Genomic DNA, 12,061 nt, shown 5'->3' on the forward strand with positions numbered 1-12,061 from the left:
ACTTCCGGGCACTCGGACCCCCTTCGGGCACTTGGACTGTTGACATAGTTCGGCCAGTCGTCGTGCTCCAACCCAACTTCTAGATGAAATTTCTAGTCCTGGCACCTAGACCAGCTCCGGGTGTCTGGACCGCCCTGGTGCCTAGCCAAGCCACCCGGGCAAGGCTGGTCCGAACACCAGACCAACTCGGGGAGCCAGAGTTTGGGCGCCCGGATCCTTTTTAGGCGTCTGGACTCCCTTTTTTCAGCAGCTCATTCCTTGCAAAAAAAAAAAAAGTTAGTCCAAGCAATAAAAATATATGTTTATCCTGTAAAATAAAGTTATTACAATACAGCAAGATAGTAGTAGTAATTAGATCTTGTCTCCTTAAGATCAGAATCTAGTCAAGATCTCAGCTTAGGCTTTCTAAATGAACCTAAGCTAGACCAACGCCTACAATTCCTTTAACTGGGAATGCGTTCTCACTGGATCTTTCATCCAGTTGCTTACCTTTTGCTTACTAACTGTAGTCACTTGCCTTTGACCCACCAGGTCTTCCCGCCAGTTGTCAGGTTCCATGAACCCAATTGGACTTCGGCCAGTTGTTAGGTCCCACAGATCCGACCAGACTTCCCGCCAGATATCAGGTCTCATAGACCTATCTGAACTTCACACTAGCTATCGGGTCCCGTAGACCTAGCTGGATTTCAGCCTGGTGTCAGGTCATTCATACTCGTTAACTCCTGCACACTTGGTAATGCAATTAGACTACAAACACTCTAATTTTAATCCACTTGTCATTCATCAAAATCTGATTTAGATCATTGGTGCAAATTGTACCAACATTTTCCTGTCCCTCCATTCATGTCGGACGTGAGTCGGTATTTTAATGTTCCCTTACAACAATTTGACTCAAACACATTCCGCTATATGTGTGGGATGTTAATGTTGTTTCACCTATTTGGCATCCCTCCTACACCGTACAATCTTTATTTGTTTTCTTACTCCAAGAAATCAGAGCTAGGGGTCTTCCTCTTTCAATCTCGCCCGAAGTGGGTTTTCTTCGAGGACATGTCTTCTTCGAACAAGGGCTGGAAATCCCATTTCTTCTTCATTGAGATGCTCGAGCTCGTAACCTAGTCGACCGAATGACAGTCTTCCCTTCCTCCTCTTCCTGACCTCGAGAATTATAAGTGCGACCCAACCTTTATTTCATACTCCACTAAGCTGAATGGCCAATGCTTTAAAATCCACAAATGGCTGCGCGAAGGCCTACTTTACTTGTTTGGCCTGAGCCCTGTTCGGACAAAGGTATCCTGCTCTTTTGGTAAGTGTTGGTAACTTGGTTATTATATTATCACTGACTAAGGTATTTCTTACTTTATGCAGTGGACGTCATTTTTGAATCTCTAGTCTCGAACAAGATTAATTTGGAAGAGGAAGAGCTCCTTGCTCAGGAGCGAACATTGTTAGCCGAGCAAGCTTCCTAACTGACCGCCCCGTCTAGCAGGGCATCCGATAGTTGTACGGCCGAATCTAGCATGGTCGCTACTTCTGGGGAGTTATCCCCGATTCTCTTCTGGTATCTGAAGGTTCCCCTATGGAGGCTGAGGCTATCCCAAAAGGAGACGCAAAAGGCGTAAACTTGTCCATGCCCAAGTTCTTGAGGGACGAATGTCCTCCATTGAAACGCCTTCCCTTCATTTATCTCTCGCCCGAGAAGAGTCCGTCCGAGAGGAGGCGCAAGCACAATCTTCCAAGAGGACTTTGTCTGCCCTTCCTCCCTCCAATCCAACGCATGAGGCCAGTCAAGTACAAGAGGTCCTTTCTCAGCTGAGCAACTCTCCGGCTTCTGCTCTACTTATATCTCCTCGTGCGAGGACTCCATCGGTTGCAACTTCTACTGAGCCCAAGGAACTTTATCAATTCTTGACCGTCTAAAATCTACCGTCCACCCATGCCACCTTTTCTCCATCGGTCACCTCCCTGACTAGTGGTCGAATATTACTAAAGGGTCGCTTAATGGAGGCCTGGGAGACCTCCATTAACCAGCTGGATGAACTTACTCTAGCAAAGCTCTTGGACGAGTATTCCTATGAGCTGATCAAGATAAGCTAGAATTTTTATTATTATTTCTTACGTTGAATGTCTCTGAGGGTGTATGTTTCTCATAAATAGACGATAGGAATAAACCTAGCACAGAAATTATTAGCTCTGGCTTAGGAAAATGAATGCCTGAGACAGCGTGTTTCTGAGGCTGCTCCCACAAACGATGCCAATAATATACTAATATTAACTTTAGTATTTTATTTATTTTTTAAAATTATTATATTTTTATTATTGAAAGTTATAAAACATGTATAATAATTATCTCTATCGCAGCTCCTCAATTTTAAATTTCTAGATAGTTAAGTGACACATTGTCCTTGCTTGTTGACAATTGTTCATCCTCTGCCATGCTTCCAAAATCAAGGTGTCTTTTCCCTGAGTTCTCACGTGCGCTCTCCTACTACTTCATCGATGTATATGGTTCGACGATCCGGTTCGACAACGAGCATGGAAGATGAACAAGTAAAAGATGAGTTAGAAATGCTGATTGGAAATTGATCTTGGAACAAGATGAAGACAACGAGCATGAGATTTATTAAAAGGAATGCATATTTTTGGAAGGAGAGAGAATAGAAAGGAAAATGAAGTTGTTTAATTTAGTAGATGATTTGGTGTAACGAAGTGGATGAGTTTATGGTTCAAGTGTTTCTTTGGTGTAGCTCCTAAGGTATGGTGTGGTGGTAATTGGCAAGTTATTTTTTTCAAGCAATTAGGATTCAAAACTGACTCAAGGCATATATGCGGCATTTGAAAACTAGTGATATTGGGCACCATGTTACGAGTCAGCTCACTTTTTGAATTTACTTGGGGAGTAAAATATAGAAAATTAGCTCATAAAGCCAAGAGGATCATTAGGACTTTAAAAAAAATACCTTTATTATAATAAATTAATAAAATTTAGCAAGGGTAACAGTAACTCTAAATCAATAAACCTAGCTTCATTACAGATCTACCATGTCACATCATTGTGACATTAAAAATAAAAAATCCACCTTTTTAAATGAAGCTCTCCTTATAATCATAAACCCAAAAAAATAACTTTACATTAAGTCCCACTAATTCACACATTATTATCTACATTTTGTATTTACTATCTTTATTTATAATATTAATTTATATGCTATCATAAATATATATTTATAATATACATATTAGTTAATTTATTAATAATGTATATTAGTTTATTTAATAATTTTTAATAAATTATTAATTTAAAATTCTTTTAATAAAATATTAATTTAATATTTTTTAATAAATTATTAATTTAATAATTAATATATAATAATTAACTCTAATTTTAATAAAACATTAAAAAATTAAAAAATGAGGTGGGCATTAGCCATCACATGTGGGGCTGCTATTAAATAATTTTTTTTAAAAAAAAATTATGTTAAACCCAACATCTAAATTTGAATGTTGAGTTCTTGAATTTTGAAAATCCACTAACCTTATAATGATGTTGGGTTCACAAAATCTAGCTTTTTGGATTTTGTGAACCATTGTAGTTACTGCAAAGTTTAATTGCATGATAAGTCAAAAAAAAAAAAATTAGTGTCCTCATGACGCACGTATTTATTTTGGAAATAAGAGATATAAATTAAAATACTTTTAGTTGATATGAATAATAATTTGATAAAATAAAGTTAACAAAATGTGTTTGATAAGGTAAGTATATTTGCAAAAATGTATTCAGCTCAAGAAAAGTTAATTTACATTAGATAAATAGAATTCCATAGAGTTAATTATATGGATTTTAAATTTACTTAACACCTAAAAGATATTGGATGTTACATAATCTTTGGAATGATATAAATGACACCAACTTTTATTTTATATATCTTAGATTAACTTTTTCTTCTAAATTTTAAATTTTAGCTTATAAACTCTTATTGGCTTCAAATTGTTATTTAAAAGAAAGGATATACTTTAAGTTCAAAACTTGAAAGTAATTAATGAGATTGATAAAATGTATCATATTTCGACAATATTTGGCTGATATGGTTGTGAGAACAGAACGAATCAATCGTAAAATAAATATTATGCTTATATAATGGTGAGAAAAAGGGTATAAATCAATCTTACTCTACTCAAAACTACATCAGTGATATTATTTAAATCACAATTAATCATCTCTATCTGTACTTGAAAACCCCCTGGTAATTAGGAACAACAAAAAAAAGTATTAATACTTGATTAATGCGTATTAATCAACAGGCTAATCCCAGCTCTAAACCTTCAAAATGTGGGTTACGTAGCGGAAATGATTTACATAGAACAGGCTGCAACAACATGGAGGATCGGAATGTAGCAGGCAAATTAACAGGAATGGTTAGGAATCTGCACCTGTAACCTTGCCAGCGTAAAGCGAAGCTTGAAACTATACCAGAAGTCACACTTTTGCAGGCTACCAACTGGCTATATTACATTCACTGAAAAAGTTAGACAAACTGTAAAAAAGAATAAAAGGAAAGATTTTGATCTTTTTCAGATGAAAAAGATTCCCAAAAACCTTTCATCTAAATTTAATAATACTCATTGATATAATAACAATATGTTAATTCAGATGAATACAAATTTGGCAAAAGTTTGTTAGCGAAATACAAAGTTCGTACGCAGCGGAGCTTTTTCTTCGGGTAACTCGTGAGTTGTTATTTCCTACAAACAAAACAAGTAAAAAAGAACAAAATTGAAAAACAGTAGTTAGGCTGTAGAAACTAGAAGATAATGTGAACTAGATGGTGGTAAAGGTAAGCAATAAATTTATATTTAGCTAATTTTTAGTGTTGCGTCATTTATCTCCTTTTCAAAAGGTATCTTGAAACCTTAAAATAACTATGTTATTCTTGTTAAAACACTATTAATCACTTTAATTTATTAGACTGGAAAAATGAGGGGTAGATATTCCATGCTCATATCACGTCACTTCCATTGAAAAAAAAGTAATAGAAATAATAATTAAAGATTGAAATGGCAATAGTTTAAAAAAACTCAATTTGACAGTTCATAAAATTTCAAAGATCTGTTTTAAAAAAATTGAACTTCGACGTTAAACATGAAAATTTTCTTTATTTTTCGATTAAGAACATTGTACAGAATAAATACCTCTTGGTGAACTCCAAAACTCTGATGTGGTTATGATCTTTTGTCAAACTTTCTCTCACTCGATTTCTTTTCTTCCGCTTCTCTTCTTTTTTGTTGCCTGAAACCGACGAATAGGTAACGTTGTTATGTTATTGCAATACAGAAATCACCAAATTACAACAATTAATTGCTTCTTAATCCGGGAAATCTACATTCTTTCCAAAACTATAAACAAAGCTTAAAATAAATTGGTAGGGCAATAAACGAGCCAAGTTGAATCAAACTTTGTATTAATAAAGCTTGTTCGATAAAGTAATCGAGAAAAATCAGCTTAAAATGAATAGTTGAAACGAGTGTTCAAACTTGGCTTGATTTCTTTTTCACAAGCTTGTTCATTAAATTAATTTAATGAGTTGTTTAAACTTATTCAAATCTTTTGTATGTTAAAAAACAAAAAGAATTTTGCCCTCGTGTCGTGCGTGGCTAGGCACTCCAACGGTAGACCAGACATTTGGAGTTTGAGACTTAGTTGTGGCGTATTGTGGGTGATTTTTCCCTCAATGGATAGAGGACCCGAGAACGTTGGCTATCAGGATGAGCCTCAACATGCACTTTCCCGATTTACTCGGATAGTTGGTGGAAAACTTCCGTAGGACCAGACCGGTCACCCCATGATTAGTTGGGTCGAAGGCTTGTATACATGGTGCCAACTAAAAAAAACATAAAGTTTTTATCAGGTTGAATACTAAGCTTGGTCCCGAGTGTTGATTCATTTACAATCTTAGAAATTAGAAGTTAAAAAATATGCTTAAAATTAAAATTTTTATGCATTTAGATTTATTAAAAGTGAATAATATGATAAATAATTATTTTTATTATCTTATTTTATGGAACCTTCAACTGAATATTTTGAATTACCAAACATAAAGTTCTAATTATAACAAATGAAGCTAAGCCTACATCAATATACTTTGCATAAAAATACGGATATAAAATAACCAAAAACCCATTATGAGATTAGGATTTGCTACTAAATGGCTTGGGGAAAACATTTAAAATAATTGGTATAGTCCGACAAGTTAAAATTGTTATTTCCGCCATGATGATCCTAACCAAAAATTCTAAGATAATTCATTGATCTCCAAGAGATTCATGGAAGAAATTATAGATATTTTAAAAATAATAGATATTTGCAGCAAAACTTGAATATTAAACTGCATATGCACCGTGAGTAGACACTTACGCAAAGGCAGTATATCCAGTGCCAGCATTAGAAGCAGACAACAAAGCTGAATGCACACTTGATGCTGATGAATTGTCATGTCCTCCAGGAAGGGATGAGCTTTTTCCATCACCATCAATCTAAAGGGAACAAATAAGGAAAATGTCGAATTCAATCTTGCATGTACATTAAAGTACTTAAAGCGCTCACCTTGTCCCATTTTGTCTTCTTGTTTGGTCTAATTTCTTTGGCTGTGCCATCTGTTGTTGGACCTGGAGGCAACACATTCACCACTGCAGCCGCCGCCGCCGCAGCAGCAGCAGCAGCTGGTAGGTTACCAACTGAAGTGGAACACAATATTGATTAGACATACATAATAGGCATGCAAATCTGCAATTATTGGTGTCAAGCACAAACACATCACCATGTAACTTCTCCCCTCTTTTCAGGGTGAAGCTGTGAATTTTTACCTGAATTTTGGGTGTTCAAGTTTGATCTTGGAACACCTGCGTTGGGTTGTCTTCCACCAGCAACAGAATCACCCTGCCTCTTTTTTCTTTCTGCTTCACGCCTCATATCATTCTCTGCAACAGCACATCATTAAGGATACGCAAGGGCATAGCTGACTGTGAATTAATAGACAATGCAAGTAGCGAGTGATACAACAGAAATGCAATAAACTTGTCTATGCAGGGAAGGCCAATTATTTCTTTGGAAATCAATGATAAAATGAATCCTACGGTATATGAGAAAAGAGAAAGATTAGCAACAAAAGAGCATCAGAGAGACTTAAGAAAGACCAACGAATTACCAAGATGCAAAATGCAAAGGGCAAAATATGTGATTGTGGCTGAGGTTTGGGGGGTTAAATTTCTCCTAATGCATTTTACTTTGTTTACCGCCTGCAATGGTCATGAGTAACTGTTTCTGCAGCTGCTATATTATAATAAGAATCAACAATGAAATTTGACGAGAAAGTATTAATTTGCATGCCAATTTGTGTTGATAACTTGGTATGATACAGTCAGTGCATTGTAGTAATTGCATTCATGTAGACAGAAAACTGCACTACCTTCATTTTAGTTCTCTGAAAGTTGTCTGACGAAAATAAAGCCAATAACTGATGCAAACAAATCTTTTTTTTAACACATTTCAAGTTCCCACTTTCTTAGGTTGTTCTATCATTTCCCATTAGACTGTTAGGAGATTAACGACATCTTATCTTCCACTATTTTTTTTACTGAAAGTAGGTTATTCTATAATATATTAAGGAGAAACCAGTAAACTTGACAAAAGTTGGAAGTTTGAAACATTATAAAAATGTGCACTTTGACATCTGATATTCTATTGTGAACAAACATTTCAAGTGTCAGAGATTTACCACCAATAGATCAGTTTCACATTGAAAAGCTACTAGAGTTGCCACCAAAGGAAAGATAAAATAGAACTATAAATGCAAGATCCTTTTCACTCTTGATCACAGGCCAACAAGAATTATATTTCATGAAACTTACAAGATTAGCAGTCAAGAACAAATGGAAAACTATTTGCATCCTCATAGATTTGACAGGATTTGAATTCCTAAAATACTAATCCAGAATCAGTCTACTAGATCAGACCAATCATATTGATTCACTGATTCCAGTTGTGTTGCTCACAAATCTGACTTCAGCATTTGTTTGGGAAAATGCAGAAAATAACTAAGGCCGTTAGTTTAGAAAATATGGGCCTGACATGGTTAGATATTCTATGGAGGCCCCTTCAATGGGAGGCTTATGAAGGTTGGATAAAGTCCACCTTTTGAATATGCAAATGGTGCCACATTCAGCATTATGCTAAGAATACTTGCCATCTGCAACATGCGATGGAGGGCCCATAAGCCGCCCATGCGGAACATGGGACTGCATAGAATTTCTCTTCCCCAAAAGCCTAAGACCCAGATTTTTAAGGACTGTTAAAAAGTTCGTGTGGTAGGACCAACTTTCCATATTTTCAAATGGGAATATTATGCCATCATTGTCAAAATGATTATAAACAGGGTTACAACAGATTTAAATGACCCTCCAAAATGCAAAGACACGTGCAAATGGAAGTTTAAGCCAAAATTCATGTGAAGATAGACATTAGCAAGAGAAAAAATTGAATTACCTATTTCATCAACATAGTCACTTTTGTCATATCCATGAGGATCAAAAACGTCCTTACTAAAGCAAGTCCCAATCTGGTCTATGTCTTGATAACTCACAGCATGCTGCAAGAAGTCAGGATTCCGATAGTCCTTCCTATTACGTAAATCAGCATTGAAACTTTTCCCAGCCCTCTTATATGCAAAGAACCTGTTAAACCGTTCCTGAAATAGTAAATGACAAAAAAAAAGTGAAAATACAGAAGAGATAAGAAAATATGATGGTTTTTCTCCATAAGCTTAAATCATTCATACTATTATGGTTTTGTTGGTTTATATGTGCTTATTTGAGGAAAGGTTATTGCTATAAGTAGTAAAAACAATTAAATAATTAGAGTACCTATATCAGTCACCATTCTGAATAATCAAATGATTCACAACAGATTCAGTATACACGCAGAACATGCATTGATCAGAAAATGTGTCAAATTTGCTATTCTAGTAGCAAATCAAGTACACAAATAAAGAGACATCAGCACATAGAGTTTATGAAACATTAGGAAATTAACAAAAACAAATTGGAACAAATTTTAAGTGAGAAAAAACCTGTAGCTCCTTAGGGCATTGAGCTGAAGGAGGTGGAGGAAGAAAACTACTCAACAGATCATCCTTTCGCCCTTCCATGGAAGCTACAGCAGTTTCCAACTTAGTTACTTCAGGCACAGATTCAAAAACATCCATTGGCAAACTGTGTTCAATCATAGGTTGTTCAGATAAATCAGATGGCTGGAGAGGATCTAGTTGTGTAACTGGCATTACTAGCGGAACAGTTACGGATGATGTTTTATCCTCTGCATTTCCTACAAAACTCAACATGTCAAAAACTAGGAAGACCTCTAATGCAATATGCATAAGGACATACAAATAAGCAAAACATTACAAAATTTTTTCAATTAGTTTAAGGAAGCTTAGCTTTAAAATGAGGACACAACAACAAAGTATCCCAGATATGGACATTATTACAAGTCGACAACATCTTTTATAAGTGCCTGGCTGTTGACTTGGGTTTGGGTTTGGGTTTTGGGGGGGTTGTAGTTTGTTGAAAGATCCCTTATTACTTGGAAGAGGAAAGAAAGGGCAGAATTTTTTGTTAAATTTCCACTATATATATTTTTTTTGTATGGATCAGGCAAAATGGACAGAAAGAAAGATAAGAAAATAGTTGTTGCCGTTGTAGATTGATCAAAAAACAGTAGGCATTACCGATTGGCAAATGGCAATTACTAATGAATCTCTTTTTAGCCAACAAAAGGAAATTTTACTCAGTTTTTCTTTTCTCTTTTCGCCATTACCTCCTCTCCACTAAGTCAATAAACATAAAGAATACAATTGTCAAACAATATGGCCATGCACCATAGAGCAATGCACAGAGATTTTTGAAATAATAAACACAATGTTTTCCCAGCCGTTCTTAGAACTATTTTTATGTGTTGCCAAGTTATTTCATCCATAAACAGAGATGATGTGCTTCCAGTAAACTAAGTTTTCTGCTCAAAATTGAAAAGGACATAAATTACATTTCCTGGATTGTTTTAATTGTGCCCGATCAAACTACTTGAACAGTAGAAAAGGCATATAGTTACAATGCAGGTTTATATAAGGGCACAGATATATCGATTCTGCTCCATCGTCAATCATGTCATCCAAAAGGGATGATCTCAGTGCAAAAGGCTGACAAGTCAATGCAAGTATCATAATTTCATGTTTTCAAATATCACTGAGGACTTAGGACTATCTCTTAGTAACTCAGACTCGCCATCACTAATAATATACCCTAGTACTTCATTAAGAGAGAGAACTATAATTGGACTAATAATTTGAAGCAACAACTTATGAATAGTGCAGAATAACAACAATTATAAAATTATAACACTCATTGGTTAGCTAAGATTGAAAATCAAATCTATAAGGCAACTCTTGCATTTGTCTCTCTTCATATTACAATGTCCAAATATCAAACCAAGAAAAACCTAACATCACATTGTTCCTTAAGGTGCAGAAGGGAAACAAAAGTATCAGTTATGGCAATGCATGCAGGGTGTTCCTATATAGGTGGAGAATTTATTTTCATCGTCAGTTTAATCCAAATCATAGCAAACAGGTACTTTGGCAAAAAAAAAATAAAATGAAACTTCTGACTTAAAATAGGTTGGTAGAAGTATTTATCAATTATGGCAAGGAGAAAACACATTGAACAGACTTAAAAGAGGGCAAAACATAAAATTATAAAAATTACCATTTGGTGCTTTAACATCTGCTTCAAGCATGGGATGGCCATTGCTTAATATCTCCCCATCCTGCGAACTCTAGCATGGTTAAGCAAATAGATAACTATTACTATACAGTCCAATAAAACATGTGAGGAACATTAGAGATAAATAGTAACGTGTTTGGCTAGGGAAGAAAATCGTCAAAATATCATTTCACTATATTCTGAAGTTAAAACGAGGCAAACAGAAAGCATTACCTCTGGCTCGGGAGACATGGCAGTCTCATCATGCTCGTAATCCACAATAGCAAGAGACCCCATCCCCATCCTCACCCTCTGAGGATCCACAGGCTCTGGAAGCCCAGCAGACAGCTGAGGTAGCAAAGGGGCCGAACTAGGCGAGACATAGGAGAGGGGCGAAGAATGCGATCTCGAGGGAAACAGCGGTGGAGGCGTAGGGCTCCGTGCGACGAGGCTACTTGGGGTTACGTTATCAACGGGGCTAGTTTGGATTGTATAATCACCAACATCGTCGAGAGGAGGAGACCGAGTTTGGCCAAGGGATGGAGGAGTAGCAGTATCGAAGTAATGGTCGGGCGTGGTCGCCCTCGGGCCTCTGCCTGCGACGGGGCTAATTAGGGTTACATAATCCGGAGCCAACCGTTGCTGTTCCTCCACCGCTTCCTGCAGCACCTGCACCTCCTCCAGTTCATCTTCCTCTTCCTCGTCGTTGTATACAGAAAGCAGATCGATGCCGCCGGAGCCAGCGGCCATCGTCACCTCCAAGAGAAGCGCCGATGGGAGATCAAAAATAGGGAAAGCAATAAGAACGGGAATTAGGATACGAAGGAGAGAGACGCAATGTTCGATTACGCCTCCAGCGATCCGCTGCCACCAGATCCGGCAAGAAAGTACAGTAAAATCGCCGCCGCGTACCGCCCTCGCTCGCCGCCGACCGCTAGATAATAGTGCCGCTATCCCGATCCAAACTCAAAAACAGATATTTAGAAATAATTAGCCCGATGATTAAAAAGTAAATTATTAACAATTTTTCTTCAGCAATTTATCAAAGGTCTATAATACCCTAGCCTTTCAATTCTAAATTATTAATTTTATTTATTTAAATCGAAGAATCAAATCAAAAAATAAAAAATATAATTATTTTATCACCATAAAAAGCTTAATTTTTTTTAAAAAAAAATTATGTCACACAAATTTATTTCCTAAATTTATCCAAATTTTTTAAAATTTTAGATTTTAATGAAAAATTTAAAAA

At 36.1% G+C, this 12,061-nt stretch overlaps 1 protein-coding gene across 2 annotated transcripts; it reads right to left on the minus strand.

The window, feature by feature from the left end:
• Nucleotides 1-4,605: 4,605 nt before the first annotated feature.
• Nucleotides 4,606-11,789, minus strand: LOC122020499. 2 transcript variants are annotated; one of them, XM_042578455.1, is made up of 9 exons: nucleotides 11,044-11,789; nucleotides 10,813-10,873; nucleotides 9,123-9,376; nucleotides 8,540-8,741; nucleotides 6,862-6,975; nucleotides 6,602-6,732; nucleotides 6,413-6,531; nucleotides 5,191-5,287; nucleotides 4,606-4,743 (listed from the first exon to the last, which is right to left on the minus strand). In XM_042578455.1, exons 1-8 carry the CDS (start codon nucleotides 11,557-11,559, stop codon nucleotides 5,221-5,223), a joined length of 1,464 nt encoding a protein of 487 aa, XP_042434389.1. In that variant the 5' UTR covers nucleotides 11,560-11,789; the 3' UTR covers nucleotides 4,606-4,743; nucleotides 5,191-5,220. The 2 variants fall into 2 exon arrangements, with proteins under 2 accessions (XP_042434389.1, XP_042434387.1); XM_042578453.1 differs by having other exon boundaries at nucleotides 10,813-10,882.
• Nucleotides 11,790-12,061: the final 272 nt, after the last annotated feature.

Source organism: Zingiber officinale, chromosome 9A (genome assembly GCF_018446385.1).
Source record: "Zingiber officinale cultivar Zhangliang chromosome 9A, Zo_v1.1, whole genome shotgun sequence".
NCBI classification, from domain to species: Eukaryota; Viridiplantae; Streptophyta; class Magnoliopsida; order Zingiberales; family Zingiberaceae; genus Zingiber; species Zingiber officinale.